This window comes from Brassica rapa, chromosome A05, assembly GCF_000309985.2.
Source record: "Brassica rapa cultivar Chiifu-401-42 chromosome A05, CAAS_Brap_v3.01, whole genome shotgun sequence".
Taxonomy (NCBI): domain Eukaryota; kingdom Viridiplantae; phylum Streptophyta; class Magnoliopsida; order Brassicales; family Brassicaceae; genus Brassica; species Brassica rapa.
In genome coordinates this window covers 22,726,340-22,745,619 of record NC_024799.2, presented here as the reverse complement: position 1 = coordinate 22,745,619, position 19,280 = coordinate 22,726,340, and the positions used below count along the sequence as shown (strand labels likewise).

Genomic DNA, 19,280 nt, shown 5'->3' with positions numbered 1-19,280 from the left:
TAGTTGATCGGAAGACTAGATAATCAGTTTGAATTGGAATGACTATTTTCTTTTAGAGGAACGATAAGACTGTTCGTCTATATTTTAAGCTAGCTATTAGATATTTCAGTTCACATCTGTTTTTTACTTGCTATTTTATATATTCAGAATACAATACTCATTTCGTTTCCAAAAAAATCCATGTTTTATAAAAAAAATTGTTTTAAAAAGATACATTTTTATATTTTCAATGCATAAATTAATTAGAAATTGTAAATTTCAAAAAACATAATTTCGTTTATTAAAATTCTTTTGGTTAAAAGTAATAGAGAATAGTTCATTACGAAAAATAATGTATTGGTAATTAAAATCTGATATGTTTTCTTAATAAGTGTGAAAATCTTAAAACATACATCTTTCTGAAACAGTAAAAATAGCATTTTTATATTTTTTAAAGTATTTTTATATTTATTTTAGTGTTTCTTTATTAAAAAAAAATAGAAAATACACTTTAAATGGTCTAATAAAACAAAAAGGATAAAGAAGTACCGCAAAAGACAACTAGTCACAACCACCGTTTTACAACCGGCTATCATTTTTCCGGCGGCTCCGGCCGTCAAATTTCTCATTCTCTTTTATTCTTATTTCCACAATCATTTCATTCATGTCCATGATGTGGGTTTTGGTATTAATCTATGGGTTTGGTTTAATGTCTAAACGACTTCTTAATCCGTTAAACCACTGTATATTCTTTCGTCCTTTTCTCAGGCCATTGTACTCTTTGCTTCTTCTATGGTCCATCTTTGTGTTACCAGAAAGAAGAAGAGAGCATCTGATTCGGTTATACGGGGTTAGTTTGTCTTTTGGTGAGTGGTGTTGTCCGATGATTAACCATGGAACGGTTATGGTTAGTTTTGACGAGATTTTTCGGGTGCACTTGTTGCACGGTTTCATTTTTCCTCCCGAGAATTCTACCAACGGTCGCTTATTGATTACAGAGAACCGAAGATCCTTAGAGCACCATTAACCCTAGCATTTCTAATGGGGTGCTTAATCATTTTTTTAATAATAAATGGGTGTTAGCGCTTAATTTAAGAAATCTATAAATTATTGTCCTCCAATGCAAGTTGCTTATTTTGGGATTCTTAAAAACACAAATTATGAAACATTGTGATGAGAAGGAAGCTAACTTATGAAACTCAATCAATCATATGAATGTTATCGAATAACCTCAGGACTTTCTATTCACATGCATGCTTCAAAACACCAAAACAGACATTCAATGTCTGCATCATCAAACGACTAAATAATCTAACCTCTTGGACCTTATTCTATTAGAATGGAAGGATTATCCAAACTCAAAACAAACCAAAGAAAGAAACTAACCTAACCTTGGTCGAATAATGTCAGTCCCAGAGAACAACAGATGATGCCCTTCCATGGTATGCAATGGGAAGACGAAACCTGAAAATAACATGGTAATTCCCAAGATCCAAAGGAACAAGTTTAATCTTTTCTTGCTGATCCTACAACAATCCACAACAAAACAAAACACCCAAAATCTTACTGAGCTTTCAGGTTTGTCTGATCAACTTGAGCTGCATTGATTGTAGTAGTGATGTTTCTTGGTACTGAGCTTTACCAAGAAAGAGTTCGAATTCGTGAAACCCATTTGACTGGGAGTGAGTTTGGAGAGGAACCTCCTCATCGTTGTTAGCACTGCAGAGAAACGATTGAGTGAGAATCCTGAACACAATGTCTCCACTATGATCATAAACCGTCATTTGATGTCTTCCCAGAAACAACACGATTTCAATTGTGTACCAGTAAGAGAAAAACACTATAATCACCAACTAAAGCTACACACAGAGTATCAAGAACCCCTAAAGCTACAAAACATAGTATGAAGAACCCTAGAATCACCAATTAACCACAAAGACTAGCCTTTTACGACATCAAATTAGGGGAAATCAGTGAAATCGATCAAATATTTGGTGGGTATCCAGAAATCAACATACCTATTGGAGATGAGAACTCAGAAATCTGTTTCTTTTGCGGAGATGAATCGAATCGATTTATTGCTTTGTTGCTTTGATCTTCGTCTTGATGAAGGTTTCGTCGGAAGAGAAGAAGAGAGAGAGGCCCAGTGATTTTGTCAAGAGAGAGAGAAAGGTGTCTCCAAGACACAACACGTGTCCCACAAGCAGCGGTGCTTCTAACGCTTCATTAAGCACCGTTTCCTCTCATTAATTCTATTTTTCTTTTTTTTTAAATCTTTATTAGGCTAAGCACCAGCATTAAGCGCTCCCGTTAAAGATGGTCTTATTGATTATGCCATGCGGTGATGTTCGGTCTCTTTTTATTAGTTATGGTGTGTTAGCATGGATGTTTATCCTTGTGAACCACAACGAACTCATCATCTCTGTGAAGAATATGTTGATTTTGCGTGATGTTCAAAGTATACAATCATGGTTCATAAAAGGGGTTGAGTCTACATTCATATGATATTTGTTGTACATTGATCGGTGAATTTGGGATCTAGGCACATATAATTCAAAGGTTCAGAGTTGGAGATTTATTCTTTTTATTCTATGACGATATTCGTATAATCGTTGAAAATTAGCTCATTTTTATTTATTTCGAATGAATCAATAGATTATAATTCAAAAAAAAAATCTATAGATCTAATTTGGGATCTGGCCAATGTTATACAACAAAATAAGAAGTTGGAGTCTATAATGCGACATAAACTCGAAGATCGCAAGAAGATTAAGAGTGTTGGTCCTCTATTGATTAGGAAGACCTCTCAAGAAAAGTTTTTATATTTTTTTGTATTTGTTTTACTGTCTTTTATTTTAGTTGTGTTTATTGTCTTATATAACTCTATGTATTTTGTACTTCTTTTTTTAGTTTATATAATATAATAGTTGTTATAAAAAAAAACACTACAAAGTTTATTAAATAGTCAAGTATTGCAAATCACAATCTACTATATTTGGCGTGAGCGTAATGAGAGGAGGCACAACATCTTAAAGCCAGTTGATCACCTTGATAAGTTGATCGATAAAATGGTCAGGAACTAGATTACGTCATTTGGCTACTTTCTAAAGCCTAAGTTACAAGGCTTGATGCGCAGGTGGTTTGAGTCATGGTTCTTTAATGGTTGCGATTTGATCTCATTTTTATACTATAAACAAATAGAACTGCACACATATTTTTTGCGATCATTAATAAATTTGGAATTTCATCAAAAAAATTTTTATTAATAATTGAGAAACGAAGACATCCCCATGAGGTTAACAACTTTTGTTTTGGTTCTCTCTTCCTCTTTTCTTGACAAATTGTCACTTTGGCAAATTTATCTTATTTTATTTTTCGAACAACTTTTGGTAATTTTATTTTATTCTTCAAAAGAAATGGAATCATGAAAGTAAGTGCAATCATATTTAAAGCATTTGCTTCACTTTTTCCATCTCACTAATAAGTCAACATCTCCAAAGAGTCGCCCCAAGAAAAATCATAATCTATTGAAAGCATAGTTTACTCAAATCTTCTTTTTTCTGAGATCTAAGTTTACTCAAATCTTTCAACAATCTTATTTTTATAAAACTTGGATACTCCGAACAAAGTTTGGCACCGGAATGGAGGAAACAAAGTTCAACTTGTTTTCTAATGGCCACACCAATTCAACCAATCAATATAGTGAACTAACTAATAATTGTCGAACGAAAAAAACTGTTGGCACATACATACTAACAACTATTAATGTGACATTGCATCCCTCAAAATCAAAACAGAAACCGTAGTAATAGATCACTCTTCAGAACCCTTAATAGCTTTTGGTCAATTGTTAGACGGATCACGAATAATTCGACCAAACACTAGCATTTAGAAATTTTAAAAGAAAATCTGGAATTAGACTAGACATTAATTTCCCTAAATATTTTCTTAAGTTATGCTTATACAGTTATAATATCGGGACTATTTTTTTATAAAAGTGAACAAAAAGCCATAATGATGAGAGTGACATTGTCATTTGCCTTGCACGTGGGTGTTGGATAATGGATACTCTGCAATCTCCTTTTTGACAAACTTATTAATCTACTGCATCATTATGTTATTTTATCATCATAACTAGTTATATTCTGATAGTTAAAGTTGCTAACCTCGATGACAAGGAAAAAAAGAAGTTATTTAAAAAAACGTTTATTTTAACCGAGTTAAAGAAAGTTTAGCAAGCTTCTTTGGATGATAGGGACAAGAGACTTACTTATAAAATGAAAATCAAGAAACAAAAAACATTCATACATACCGCTGTGGATTATACTACTTACAGTACTAACATATTTTCTTTTCACTATTCAGTCTTCAACGTTAATTAAAAAGGTCTTGTCAAAAATAGGGTCGAAAGGAATGGTCCATATGACATAATGCATAGAGTTTGACGAATATAACGAGTGAAAACATTACAGAACATGTTTTAATTTATTTAATTCGTTATTTTCGATATATAAAAATGGTGTGAAAGAGTGAATGTCTATTGTGGACGAAGATAATTCTGGGACACATCCAAAAGAAGAAGACCGTAGAAAGTGAATACGTAGTCTGAAACATTATTATTATTCAAATATTGCTTGACTTACACGCCAACTTCTCAGTTTTTTCCTCCATTTCTTACTTCAAGAAGGAAAGGTCTATTGAGGTTTGTGTCAGGTTTCAGACTTGATTTTTCTCCTCAATTTCAAAAAGAAAAGACATATATTATTTTGTCAGGCTCATTTTCTTACCTACTCTATTTCTTATTCAATGTTCTCTTCTTCTTTACTCTGTTCAAAAACCATTCTCCATTTACAAACACGCTATTTATCTTGTCTTTTTCTCCTTGTGTCTACTGAAGTTTAGTAGTTGGGTTGTTTATCAATTTGTTTTTGATTTTTCAAGTCTCTCTTTCATTTCATGAGTCAAATCAATCTATTATAATATTTCTTCTGGCATTTATTTGCACTTTTATATCCTATCCTCGGAATACAAGATTTTAAAATCAAACGTTAAATCATCATTTAGAAACAAGAAAATATGTATTCCACTCATTCTATACACTGATTTATCAAAACTGTTATGGTGAATAATACATTACCCCCCCCCCCCCCCCCCCCCCACCAAAAAAACTCATAAAAACCTGATAATTAGTCGTCTCATTTTAATAAGACATGATTATATGTCAATTTATTGATTAATGGAATTAAAATGTTTTGAGTTCCAATTTTATCAAAACCTTTTTTAAAAAGTGGAAATTGAAAGAGGTGATTGTCTCGTAAAGTACCCCATTGTTTTAAGGGTTGCACAAAAGAATGTCCCTCGTAATCATGAAATGAGCTGTGTTACATCACTCTCGTAATCCTCTTTACCTTATTTTTCTTTAATCACATACGTCCCTTCAAGTATTTGCTTTTCTACTCCATTAGTATTCACTTTTTTCTTTTCTTTTATTCATAGAACAATAAATCAGGCATCATTATTTCAGGTACATGCACTCCTCCGTAAGTATGTAAATGTGTAAAAACAAGAAAAATATGTCTTCTGATAATCAATGTTTGTTGAGTCTCTCTCAACTAACAACTCAATAACATGAAAAGGTTGTATTCTTTTGATGGCTAGCTTTAGGTGTCTAAATATTGTTGGTTTTCAATGTTAGAAATTACAAGGAGTTGGTGAAAAATGAGTAATGGAGTGTACTAAGATGAGTAAAGATCAAACTGGGGTATTATTAGATAAGTGGAAAAATCAGAATATAATGTGATTGATGAAAGAATGACCCCACAATTAGAGGGAAATAACAAAGTGAAGATGCGAAAGCAATAAAGGGAAAAGAGAGGACAATGAGGTGAGGATAAACCATTACCCTCCATTCCTCTATTCTCTCCACGTTCCCTTTCTTATCTCCTTTAGATTATCAATCATGTTTCTTTCTTCTTCAAGCAACAATTATTGTTTTATAACAACTCTTATTGTTTCAGATTCAATGCATCATCACTTTCTAGCAAACGATATGTTTTGATAAAAAAGTTTTCACAATTTTAATCCGATGATGACTTTCCACATTATAAAGGGATACATGATTTAATTTATTAGAATATATCATAATATGTAGTTTTCAAAAAAATATAACATAGTATGTAAAACTAATCATGGTTAATAGCCAAGTGAAACATTAGTTCTTTTTCCAAAAAGGTGAAACATTAGTTTGCAATCTTAAAATTTTCGAAAAAATTACATAATCATAAACGCTCAAATTTATCTTAATTTTTATTATTATTAAAACATACACTAAATCGTTTACAGCTCCCAAACTCAAAGAGGCGGCGTTATAATAAGTGTAATGTTTTCAACTTTATTTTCATACAGACTTTCGATTACAAATATATAAAAAGACAAGAAAAAGAGGTGGAAGAAGATAGAAGAAGGGATGATATATTGTCATCCGAAAATCCATCATGCAAATTCTTCAGACCACTCGTGTAACGTAGGAGTCTTGACGCCGATGTTCCTCATGTCCAGAAGATTCGCTGTTCCAAAACATGTTACGACAATGTTATCATAACTACTAGCTTTTTTCCAAAGAAAATACAAAATATCATGATTGCTGATAAGTAAGGTCTTTGTTTGTTTTTGTCATTTGCTAGACACATAGTGACAACCATCGTTCTAATTCTGTATGATTCTAATTTCTAAAAGATAAATTTGTTAAAACCACAAAGATAAAACAACCAACAGTGAAAATCATTACCAGTATGAATCTCTGGTGTTGCAGCAGCCGTGGCATCTACAATAACAGTTACATCTGGATAATCCAGTTCCACTGCATCAAATACCGTTTGCCTGATACAATTTGGCGTTTGAACACCTGCAAGAACACACAAAAGAGAGTAAAGAGAAGAAGCATTGATGATGGGACTCTTATTATACTCTCAAACATTACTCACCAGCGATAACTAACTTGGTAATCCCTGAAGTTTGAAGGAACGAATGGAGATGCGTGCCGAAGAACGCGCTGAAACGGGTCTTCACTATCTTATAGTCTTCTTCTTCTCTGATGTTCAATCCATCTACCAGCTTTGAACCTAAGGTTCCTTTAACAACCGGTCCAACTTTCTCAGAACGGTAGTGATGACGCCTGAAAATCTCAACATCTCGTCCTTGAGGATCGTGTTCTCTAACAACCTATGAAAACAAAAACACCAAATCCACATCGTTCCCTTTTCATGATTCGTCAGTTTCTAGAAATTTGAGTATAAAACTTAACCTTCAACACTCAAAGCAGGAACCTTTTGTTTTGTCCTAGATTCAGACAAAACCAGCAAAGCAGACACTAAGAAGCTCTTTTTTACCAACGTTTTGACCATTAATCTCTCAACAAACCTTCCCAAACAACAAAGGTCATGCCATTCAAAAGAGCAAGCAAGAGATAAAAGGAAGAAATACCCAAACAACTAGTATGCCACGCTGCCTAGCGAGTTCGACCACTCCGATAACATTAGGAACTATGGCTTTTCCGCCTTTCACTTGCGTCACAGAACCTTCTTCTATGAAATCATTCTGCTCACAAGGACAGAACAATTCAATCCTTCGAGGAAACACACATACACAGAATCTATACTGAGTCAGCACATAGAGAGACCTGCATATCGATAACGAGTAGAGCCGTGTTCGTCCATCTCTCTGCCATGGTTCCCACAACCACAATGACGATGATAAGATTTTCCAGTAGTAAATAACAACGAAGATAAGTAGATAACACATTCCATGTCTTTATTCCGGTTTGGTCAACATTTTACCGGTTTAGAGTAAACAGAATGGTACTGAAAGAACCGGACAGAGTTTTCTTGCCTATTTTAAATTTATACCAACTGTATCATTCATAACAACCGTGACCAAGAAACTTTTACACGAAAAACACAGTGGAAAAGACTCCTGTATTAACAAACTTCAGTTCAACTTGTAACTTGTAAGAGAAAAGCTAAGGAATAAAAAAGGAGTGGCTCTTCTTTTGGAGGTATCACACAAATCTCTATGACCCGGGTTTGGATATCTGAAGGTAAACCATCTGAGTATAGCCATTGAACACCGACTTATCCAGCCGACCTAATCCGATTCTTTGGAACAAACGGCGCCTCCCATCTGCTACGACCGGTGGAGTCGAACGAGCAGGGTCGTATCTCGACTGATGTGTCAATGAAGGTCCTGCAACCGGAGGTAGCTCCCAATATACGTCAAGAATCGATTCAACGTATCTGCTGTTTTGAAAATGCTGATTGTATGAGATTTGTGTGTTTGAGTGGTTGAAGTCATCTCTCATTTCTCCTCGCACTCCCCACCATGTTTCACCTGGTCCACAGAGTTCCTCTGTATCAACTGCCTTCTCCCAAAACTTCTTCCTGTTTGATCTGATCCTGGCTTCATCGCTGTCTTTGAAACAGCTGTGACCACCTCCTGGGGGTAGAAAAACAAACGAATCATATGAGAGAAAGGAAAAAGAACCAAACTTTTGTATCTAAATGTGTGAACTTTACAGAACCCACCTTTTATATATGACTGATCACATATCTGTCTCAGAGAATAGTGATCCCCGGTTCCTGTATCGTAGTTATCCTCGAAAATGAGATGTTGGAAACCTGCCTTCAGTGCCTGCTTTATCCTACTCATGGGAGTGTATATCAGAAGATCAAACCAGTGAGTCCTTCGCTCATGCAATAAAAGCAAGAGAAGAAAGACGAAAAAACCACCTTTTGAGTTCATTCTGATGGTCATCGAAGAAGACAAGAACACGGTTTAGATCTTTCACTCCGTGTTTCTTCAACACATTCTTCCAATCCACACTTCCGAAATCAACAAAATCTTTTCCAGCAAAGTACGTGCAGTTTCCATCCACATAGGCAGGTCCCTTCTTCAAGTACTTCTCGGGGTGTCTTGGCGTCAGTGAGATAATCGGTGTATCTGGCATCGCTTGCCGCATAACCCAAGTGGAATGCCCCTTAAAAGCGCCACTCTCGATCATCAGCTCTGGCTTTAGCCAACGCGCCATGAACCATAGCCCAAAGCTGTGATCAAAACCCATCCCATGCATGTTATTCTTTATTGGCCGCGTCTCGTATATGGGCACAAACTCTTCAAGAGCCTTGAGTAAATCCTTGGAGGTCCACTCAACTTCTTTTCCGTGTTTCGATCTGCCTTTTGCCAAGGAAAAGATTTAAATACGTCCATACCATAACAAGCTCCAATTCAATTAAACTGTTCTAAGAGTTTTAACAAGAACATAGGTATCTCACAAGATAAAACCAGCAAATTTAAACTGTAGTAAGAGTAGTAAATGGTTCTTCTATACTAGTTTCACTACACAATCCATGATTCTGTAACTGATACAGGCTTGCAATAACAACCTCAAAGATGAAAGACCTCCTCCACTAAAGCAACAAAGAGATCAAGAAGAACAACATAGATATATCTCACAATATACAAACTCGTAATTAAAGAGTAATAAATGGTTCTTCTCAACAAGTTCCACAACACAGCCACTACTAGTCAGAGATTAAAGAATCAATTGCTCTTAACCACAGCCACCAAATCGAATTTCATTATTACTTAATACAATGCATCAAGTAGTACGCAAGATCACATGCTAACTATGTAAAATCAAATCTCGCCAACGCAAGATCCACACTCCTATACACATAACAACCAATGCACAATGTGTCAAACGCAGATAAGAGAGAGAGAGAGATCTGGAGATGCTTACACCAAGGAACACCTAGGGCTCCAAAGTCCGATTCGAGCCCGTCGAAACCGAAGAACCCGATCCGAGCGGCGGGATCGAAGCGTGAGACGCAGACGAAGCGGCTAGAGTGGAAAGCCAAGGAGGTGAGGAAGAGAAGGACGAGGAAGAGGAGAGCGATGATGACGCAAGGCAGCCACTGGTGCCCGATCCGGGAGACGAAATTGGAGGCGAGGAGGTAGACGTGAGGGCGCTTGGTCTTGGATTCGTCGGTGCCGGATTCGCCGGAGAGATCGGCGTCGGAGTGGGGACGGCGAGAGGAGAGAGCGCGATCGAGCATGGTGGTGGGAGTTTTGGGGGACTGAGATGAGGAGGAGTGCCACAGTGATTGGCCGTTGCTGCTGTTGTTGTTCATCATCCCTACTCTTTCCATTTTTATATTTTTTTCTGATCGGAGTTAATGTTAAAAAAGGTTACACGCGCAAATATTTATAGTGACGTCTCTGAGTAATTAATTATGAACCAACCATAAGTATAGACCGAACCGGGTTTGAGTTTTACAAGTTTTTTCAAGAAAATTATTATCTAACAAGGGCCAAACTGGTTTGAGTTTATGTGACTAATAATAAGTTTTATCCGTTGACAAAAAAAAAAATAATACTAATAAGTTTTCTCCGGACTTATTATTATAGTATTAGGAATTTAGTGTGTCACTAGGTGTGTTCGTCAATGTTTTAAAATCAGAACCGGACACTCAACCGGATGACTTACTAGGTTGCTGGATCATTGGGTCGGCCGCGGACAAACCGCAAGTTAATAAATGAATTAATTTTGTTATATAATAATATATCAGCTATGTAAATTAAAATACAGAAACTAACGTTTAATATTTTCTAAATAATTTTCAAAACATAAAATAATAGTGTGGATATATGTATATATATTTTATGTTTAAAAACATTTAGAAAATACTTAACTTTAGTTTTTATATTTCTATTTTCATTTGACATACAAAATATCAAAATATAGTTTAAACTATTTAAAATTTTCTCTAACAAGGTAGGAGTTATGATATCTAAAAAAATCAAGACATAAAATTTATAAATATTTAAATATCTAATGTGAATAATAAATTAAACTTCAGACACAAAATAAACCAAAAATAAAATATCATTGTAATAAATTATCAATAACGGAAATAAACTAACACCAAATCATATCAACTAATTTTGGTTCTCTCTACCATCGTTCATTTCATTTTTTTCAGGTGGCATAGTGAAATCTTCATCAAAATCTAAAAAATACAAATACAAATACAAAACTGAAAAGAGAAAACCTAACTTTTTTTTGTCAACACTTAACTTCTTAATTGGAAATTTAAAATATAAAATATAATCTAAAAAAAACTAAAAAAAAGAAATAAAAGTTATTTATTGGTTTAACCGGTGGTTCAACCGGTATCGGGTTTTACTGGGTTTTTGTAGATTTTTGCGGGTTTCTAAATATTGGGGTTTTTCACAAAATCTAAACCGGATTTTTTTTTCTGGGTCACCTGGTTTACTAGTTCAACCGCGGGTCCGGGTCGGATTTTAAAACACTAGTTTTCATGCATCATGTGCAATAAAAAATATTTATATTATATTTTAAATACAATTTTATTAATATTCTATATTTTATTATTTTTACTAATATTTTAATATAAATTTGATTTAATTAAACATAAAATTAATATAATTTTTTTTATTTATTTAAAATTATATTTAAGAATATCTATGTATATATTTAAAATTATAATCTTATATAGATTTTCTATCTATTTCTTTTGGTTAAACATATTAACTCAACTTGTATAAATTAATAAAATAATATTAAATTATATAATTATCAAAAATTAAAATCAAACAGTATTATAAAATATGTAGATATATAAGAAATCAATGATTTTACGATTTAAAATTTATATTTTTTAAAAAAAAAATTGTATAAAAAATTAATAATATTTTTTATAATTATAAAAATAGAACTAACAATATTTCGAAATTTGTAATTTTATTCTTGGACCCTCGAATATTTAGTATCATATTTTTGTGCAATTCACAAGGTTCAACAAGCAATTGATATTTCACGATCAAGGGTGTAGTACTATTTGTAGTGGCAGCCTTTTTATATTGTATTAACAATCAAAATACGGTCGAAAGCAAAAATCTCTATTTGAAAAGGCTTATTCCTATATCTATAAATTCTATTGGACCGAGAAATGATACATCAGACTAATCTTTTATTTGAATATATTTATTTTACTGATGATGTGTGAGTTATTAATATATTCTAAAAAGTTTATCAAAAATATAAATTAACATAAATGTAATGTATGAGTTATTACTATATTTTAAAAAGTTTACTAAAAGAATAAATCAAAACTAAATGTAGTTATCCATATCATATTTAGCCATAACTTATGTCATTAATTTTAGTAGTCATTCATATTTTTTTGTTAAAGTGATTACAGAGATGTTCGGTCACCATTTGAAGCAATTGTATATTACCTAGAAGTATAAGTTTCTCTAGTTGCCATGATAATACGTTTTATCCGTGTAATGCAACACAAAGCTAATGGTCAAATCTTTACTCATAAGATAATGAGGCCTACCTACTTGGTTCAAAAATAGTTTTATTGTGTTGATTGCATTTTACCACAGAACAATGGGCTTGGGCATTGTAACTCTTTTCATCCTCTCTTTTTTCGGCAACCTTTTCATCCTCATTTTGAAAAAAAAAATATCTTGCATGCAATATTACTTTTTAAACGAAATAATAAGTACAGATCTAATGTTAAAATTTTTTTTTTTGTTTCAAATAAATATGTGATCAGTAATCACAGGAGATTCCACATATTCATTGAGAAACCTAAACCCGGCTAAAGAGTTACAGAACCGGATTTGTTGAAATGTATTGTCACCGGTTTTGTATAAGAATACCTTTTTCTTCACACGTTCTTCAGCTTCCATCTCGCCATTATCATGATGATACCCAATGAATGTTACAACAATATCGTTCCTTTTCGTAAACGACACGAACTCTACTTGATAATCGCATATATGATCTTGTATAGAGATCAAATTCGACATTGAAAGGCTTGCAATCTTGTTCCATGACCCGGTTTTCTCCATAACCGAAATCCAAATCTCCTCGCATGGTCCATACTCAGTAATGCAAAGTTTCTGACTTGTAACGCCTATCCAAGAACACGTGACACCTTGATTGTAAACCGGGAGAGATAATTTCTGGTATTCATTTGTCGAGAGGTTAAAGCATAGGATGAACCGGTCGACATTAGACCGGTACGCAATCCAATAGAGGGATTGATCCAAGAATGTACCTATTCTCTCTCTATAATACCAATCAGGACAAGGAATCCGTACGCTCTCTCTCCAAGAACCGGTTGTGAATTCGAAAACATGCGCCGTGGAAGAATCAACCTGGTCGATAAACGTTACGATTTTGTAATCGTTGGAAACCGGATCGTAACCGAAACCAATGATATTTGAATCTCGATATATACCGGGATTTGGTACGATCTTGAACCGCTTGGAAGATGGATTCCAAACCAAGAAAGTGTGATTATTTAAGGTCACGCATAACGTCCCATCACAATGAAGCACACATGTGGATTCATCGATCATCGACTGATGATCCAAAGGGAAATCAAGCTTACGAGGTGTTTCTAGAACCGGATGCTTGTCTTCCATGTCAAGCAAGTAGAAACCCTTGTCGTAAAACGACACAAACTTCACCGGAGAAACGTCACGGTGCCTTTCGGTAAAGCCACGGCTGTTGATAACGTCTCTCCATGTCTTGCAGACGCATCTGAATCGAGCAAGATCCTTTATGGTTAGCCTCGCGAGAATCTCGAGGGCTAGTTCTTCGGAGAGATATTCCGACATTTTTCTGTTTTTTGTTTGTTTGTTGTTGCTGTTTGTTAAAGATTGTCCGATGATGTTATTTGCTGTTGGTTCTTTATAAAAGTAAATGCACAAGAGAAAAGTTCCGTGCGTTTGAAATGTTACTAGACTATTACTCCAAAAGAAAGATTTGGACACCTATTCCGCGTGTTTACGTAATCACTAACGTAACTTTACATGAAGTTAATGATTTATTTTTCTATTAAAAAAGCATTAAGATCAAAGGCTCGCCCAAGAGAAAAGCATGCGTATAATCATTGATTAACGTAAAGCTTAAAGTTACAACTGGTTTCTGACATTGATTAAGTTTCTAACATTGATTAAGTTGCACTGAATGCGCTTACGTTGTTTAAAACGCAGTGTGGTTTCTCGAAAGTTACGACTTTATGAGTTTTCTGTTGGTTTAGAGCATTTCCAATATAAAAATTTCATTTTTTCCTTTAAAATTGAATAAAAATGAAAATTGAATAAAATTGCTCCAATCCTACTACATTTCTATGAACAAACAAAAACAAAAAATAGATTACTACAATTATGAAGTAAATTTTATTATGGAGTGAGATATGAAATTAGGTTGGAGTATTCCTTATTCTATATTCACTTTAACTCCATCTAAAAAAATAGAGTAAGGATAAAAATACCCTTATAAGAGAGGCTTTTGTGGCATTGACCAAGTCTCATGTAACTTCGTTTATATGTTTAAAAGAAAAAGAGATGACCGTTGAACGTGAAAAGTTTCAAACACCGGCAAAATCGCGCAAGGGATAAGGGTAAAGTATTTCTTTCTTGATTGATACTCCTCTTCTGTGTGTGATCCGATGATAATCATCATTAGGACCATGATACTTGCCCACCATTAGTGGCGGAGGTAGGAATAAACTGTATGCAGGTCATAACAATTTTTTGATATATATTTACAGTATAAATCATGGGATAAAAAAAATAGCAGGGTGCATTTGGAAGAATGAACTCATATTCACTATACATTCATAATAATTTCATATGGGTCATATATGACCGTCCTAGTGCTTCAGTACCTCCGCCACTGCCCACCATCACATGTGGAAACAGCGAGGAGTATCAATCAATCGCAATGGGTTAAGTGTTTACACATTTTATCATTTACATTAGCCATATACCCTGAGCTGAAGAGAAAAGTTTTAGGTTTTTTTCGGAATCCTATATTTGGTAACAATAATGATCATAGAAACGTTTGAAGTTTCAGTGTACGTTAGATGGTAAGCAATACCCGGCTGCTAAGTGCTTGTCGTATCCTAGTTTCTCTAAGAGCTCTTTTTACTCTTGTGCCTTGTTTTATTATTGGACTTGGTATTTAAAAACGTGAGCACATGTTTTGCTATAAGCATAATTGTATTTAGTTTGCTAGAGGCTTCGAAAAACTTTAACTCTCTAATTCAGATGTTATCATCAATGCATATGTATGTGATGTTGGATTTGCTGGCAAAGATGCAAAGTCACTCATAACATGTTTATTGTAGGTCTATTAGGTTGGGTCTCTTATCATAATATAAGAGATCGTATCTTATATTACGCTAAAAAACTCAATCTAAAATACCTGCAATAAACATGGTCTCACGTAATATATTTTATAACTCTTCTACCGTTTATTTTTTTGTCTTTGAGTATTGGACTAGAAACTGAAAAAATCTCTTTTCCACTAGGAGAAAGACAATGTTTGAAAAAAGATATCTCAGCTTTTCCTTCATGCTAAATATGATCGATAGGACTATAGGAGTGTCAGTATGTAATATATGTGAGGGTATATATCACAGCAACTGGGGTTTCTGAGATCCTAGTTGAAGAAGTAAAATTGATGATTGATAATTGATGTTTACGCTAGGCCGTGATGTGATGATGATTCTGATGAAGGTTATTATTATTTATGCATTTGTGAAAGCTGGTCTTGTTCTAGAGAAAGCTTTTACACAACTTTCAGAAGAAAAACAAATTGTTATGTTGTTGGTCATCTTGTGTTAACCAACTAATTGACTTCGGTTTAACTTCTCGCGATCTTCAAGAAACCGATCTACAACGTACTGTACGTTTTTTTGCGGTCTCAAAATGTTTTTAAATAAATATATATTAGAACTATGGTACATTTTCGTTAAAAATGGTTAATTATAATATGGTTAAGATAAGCTTTATTAAAAGCTGTTGATTAAGTAATGAGCTATAAACCAAGTCAACAGATCTAAAATTGGAAAGATTCTTGTGCATGGAGGCAAGACACCGAAAATCAAACTTAGTAAACTCTTAAGATTCGTATAATTCCACCGGCCTACAACCAATCACAAACCATCATTGTTTGTTTATATTGTATAATATAGTCATGGATAAGTTAAAAATGGGTTATCATTCCACTAACCAAGCTTAATATCCAGGTATAGTTAATTAGGAGAATAATGATCCCATCTAACGACTCTTGGCATATTTGGTAAGGTGACAGCAATGAACTTTGTAATCAAAGATGTCTTGAGTTTATATTGTAGTAAGAACCACAATACTTGAAGAAAAGTGTATATATAGACGTAAAACAATCAACACATGCCATTCCCATCTCAACAAAACATATGATATTGTCTTAACATTCATACCAAAAAAACATAACACATGATTTTTCTTGGTAAAACATAACATATGATTGTTTTTGAGAAAGCTGAAAATCTTCTTTCTGAACTAAAGGAAGTATAAAAGTTGATGATAAAGAAAATAGCATATTCTAAAATAGTCGCGACTAATGTACATCCCTAACGTATAATTTAAAAGACCTAACAACTTTTTGTTTTGTATTACCAAAATATTTACATTTATCGTATGTTCTTATTATAAAACCTAAAATTTCTGATTAAACAAATTTAGAATCCAAAATGTGTAAATTTGACGTTAATGAATGTTAACGTTGTTAGATATATTTTATCTTTAAGTTTGGTGAAACGACAACATCTAACTCTGGATTCAATAAGTGTGAAGAATGTACAAGATGGAGAATCAATGAATATGATTGAGAATGTTCATAGAATGGGTAAATAGTAGAGGGACCCAAGATAACATTGTGAAATGGAATATAATCATAAATGGGTCACATCTTCAAAATCTGATCAAATCACAGGGAAAAAAAGAGTAGCATGTCACATGCAACCACATCATGTTTTGGCTGATCTATCACCCATACACATTGATTACAGCTCACACTTGTCGTTCGTATCCATTTGTTTTCTTGTCCCTCGAGTCCAATCTCATCTTTATGTTCTACATCCTTTTTCAAATTTTGAAGCTCCTCTGTCTTTTAGGTCCACCACCACCACCTTAATTTCAATCACTTCAAACCGGCCACTATTTTAAACAGGCAATTTTTTTTACTAAAATGAACAAATCTGATCCAAATTGTTGACTAATTTTTTGAGACATCCGCCGCTCTATGTAAAACATTATCAGTTAATTTATTTTTGTTAACAAAAAAACTGATATATAGCTAAAAGTTTGTGTTGCCACTCAAACAAAATTTATCCCGCATCTAGTTATATAGGCTCCGAATGGTAACCGCGGGTTGGGCGGTGCGGGACAAGCGGATTGGTTAGTGCGGTGCGGTTTAAGAGCGGTTTGTGTTAGTAAAACGCATACTGCAGAATAGGTGCGGTTCGTTTAAATGAAGCGGTTTAAAAAATATGTGAGTGGTGACCAAAATAATAAAAAGTGCAGAACAAATGCTTGAATGGTATTTATAAACTAAACAGTGCTGAAAATATAAAACAATATTCTATTTGATATTATAAATATATTTTACATAAGTACAAATAAATTAACATCAGAAAATACCAAAACAAATAAAGCTTTTTGAGTAATCATGATAGTTTCTAAAGAAATATGAATTATAAAAAAAGTCACGAGTTAAATACACATATATATATATATACATCTGTAATGAATAGTATAACTTTGGGATACATATAATATATTTTATATTTTACAAGCTTATAAAATCAATAATACTAATATAATTTTTAAAAATAGAAATATGAAATTTAATATGCTATTACTGAGATTTATAGATAATTATTTTATTTCTATAAATTATAGTTACTCTAATTGTCTTTACACAAAATTTAATTAAGATATCAATTATACAAATTTAATTTAAACAATTATTTTATTTAATTTTTTATTATATTCACATATTTTCTCATCTAAAATATCGTATTTTTAGATTTCAAAATTGTATTTAGATTTAGGTGCATTTATCTTGAACCAAACAAGACCGAACCGAAAACCGAAGTTTGGTTTAAATTTGGATCTTATCAATTATACTAGTGGATCCGATCTGAATCGTTTTTGGATCAGTTCCAATTCAAGTTTTCAAATCCAAATAAAGTACCCAAACCTAAACTTGTTTATTTTTTTCAAATTTTTTTATTGGATAAAGTATTGTATTTCAACTATGTTTTTTGGTATCCTGATACACATAATTTATTTCATAATTTTATGACCATTAGTAAGTGTAAATATTTATAAAAGAAATGTAAAAAACAGTAAAACTCCACCTTGACCGCATCAAAAGTGATGCATAACAAGAAGATAGTGCGGGACTTCATTTTGTTCTTTAAACATAACCGCCACAGTAGAAAATTTATTAATATATTATTCTTTTTTGTTTTGATTATATAACTAGATGCGGGATAAATTTTGTTTGAGTGGCAACACAAACTGTGTTATAACGCACCGCATATGGCGTCTTTGCTTCCCACTCAAGACCATAAGTTTCATTTCCGAAAATCACATTTTAAAAACTCCCAAAACATACAAACTTTAAATCTAATTAAGAAGAATTTTAAAACTTCGGAAAGAGTTAGTAACTGATTAGAAACCCATTGGAATTTGTTTTAAAAAACATCATAAATTTAAGTGGGGGTTAGTGCGAGATGGATTTAGGTAGAGTTGGTTGATTTTAAGAATCAAGAGATTTGTTAAACTTATAAAAAATTCAAATGAGTTTTTCATATTTAAAAAGTCTATGAAACTATTTTACTACAATGATTTTGAGAATCTTGAGTATATATGAAATATTTTGAAAGTTTTGTTTTGTGAGTTAAAATGTTAAGAATCAAAGTCCCAATAACACTAGATTTTGTTAGAATTATGAATTTTTAAAATCCAAACATTTTGAATAACAATGGATTCTATATGTTATTAAAGAATCATCAAACCAATAACACTTGATTTTATAAGAATGTTAGAATCCATTAGCCAATAACCATAGACTTTTAAAATTCTAACAATCATTATAAATGTAGCTCCCACTAACACCCCCTAAAGTTGTAGTATATTTCTAAATTTTGGATTTTGATGGTATCTTGTAAATTAAATCATAAAATTGGTATTTTGAGATTTTTCCTATATATTTTAACTAATGAACCAATCATCACTTGAAACAATTTGATTGATAACCCTACTTTCATTTTAACTTGAGTATTCGCTTTTTGTCGCACTAATGTTCCTTTGTAGCTAGTTTAGATAATGAAAAATTCGTAAAGACTAATAATAGGTCATGAATT

At 33.0% G+C, this 19,280-nt stretch overlaps 3 protein-coding genes and 1 long non-coding RNA gene across 4 annotated transcripts; all 4 read right to left on the bottom strand.

Annotated features, from left to right (window-relative positions):
* Positions 1–1,186: 1,186 nt before the first annotated feature.
* LOC103869847 lies at positions 1,187–2,982 on the bottom strand. Its single transcript, XR_004458397.1, has 2 exons — positions 1,998–2,982; positions 1,187–1,698 (listed from the first exon to the last, which is right to left on the bottom strand). It is a non-coding gene; the product is annotated as an uncharacterized LOC103869847 (long non-coding RNA).
* A 3,280-nt stretch (positions 2,983–6,262) lies between these two features.
* On the bottom strand, positions 6,263–7,803 carry LOC103869846 (probable inactive nicotinamidase At3g16190). The gene is made up of 5 exons (XM_009147913.3): positions 7,658–7,803; positions 7,462–7,575; positions 6,963–7,200; positions 6,767–6,883; positions 6,263–6,545 (listed from the first exon to the last, which is right to left on the bottom strand). The coding sequence occupies exons 1-5, from the start codon at positions 7,703–7,705 to the stop codon at positions 6,472–6,474; spliced, it is 591 nt and encodes a 196-aa protein (XP_009146161.1). The 5' UTR covers positions 7,706–7,803; the 3' UTR covers positions 6,263–6,471.
* A 35-nt stretch (positions 7,804–7,838) lies between these two features.
* LOC103869845 lies at positions 7,839–10,223 on the bottom strand. Its single transcript, XM_009147912.3, has 4 exons — positions 9,773–10,223; positions 8,763–9,207; positions 8,559–8,674; positions 7,839–8,469 (listed from the first exon to the last, which is right to left on the bottom strand). Exons 1-4 carry the CDS (start codon positions 10,179–10,181, stop codon positions 8,048–8,050), a joined length of 1,392 nt encoding a protein of 463 aa, XP_009146160.1. The 5' UTR covers positions 10,182–10,223; the 3' UTR covers positions 7,839–8,047.
* A 1,154-nt stretch (positions 10,224–11,377) lies between these two features.
* On the bottom strand, positions 11,378–19,262 carry LOC103869843 (putative F-box protein At3g16210). Its single transcript, XM_033292383.1, has 3 exons — positions 15,308–19,262; positions 15,273–15,277; positions 11,378–15,120 (listed from the first exon to the last, which is right to left on the bottom strand). The coding sequence occupies exon 3, from the start codon at positions 13,690–13,692 to the stop codon at positions 12,601–12,603; it is 1,092 nt and encodes a 363-aa protein (XP_033148274.1). The 5' UTR covers positions 13,693–15,120; positions 15,273–15,277; positions 15,308–19,262; the 3' UTR covers positions 11,378–12,600.
* Positions 19,263–19,280: the final 18 nt, after the last annotated feature.

Excerpts from the sequence above, each read along its gene's own strand:
- LOC103869846 (XM_009147913.3), bottom strand. The coding sequence starts at position 7,705 with ATGGCAGAGAGATGGACGAACACGGCTCTACTCGTTATCGATATGCAG. Across the intron at positions 7,576-7,657 it reads TACTCGTTATCGATATGCAG|AATGATTTCATAGAAGAAGG; the intron begins GTCTCTCTATGT and ends CCTTGTGAGCAG. Across the intron at positions 7,201-7,461 it reads GTGGCATACTAGTTGTTTGG|GTTGTTAGAGAACACGATCC; the intron begins GTATTTCTTCCT and ends TTGTTTTCATAG.
- LOC103869845 (XM_009147912.3), bottom strand. The coding sequence starts at position 10,181 with ATGGAAAGAGTAGGGATGATGAACAACAACAGCAGCAACGGCCAATCA. Across the intron at positions 9,208-9,772 it reads AGCCCTAGGTGTTCCTTGGT|GCAGATCGAAACACGGAAAA; the intron begins GTAAGCATCTCC and ends CCTTGGCAAAAG. Across the intron at positions 8,470-8,558 it reads TGATCAGTCATATATAAAAG|GAGGTGGTCACAGCTGTTTC; the intron begins GTGGGTTCTGTA and ends TTCTACCCCCAG.
- LOC103869843 (XM_033292383.1), bottom strand. The coding sequence starts at position 13,692 with ATGTCGGAATATCTCTCCGAAGAACTAGCCCTCGAGATTCTCGCGAGG.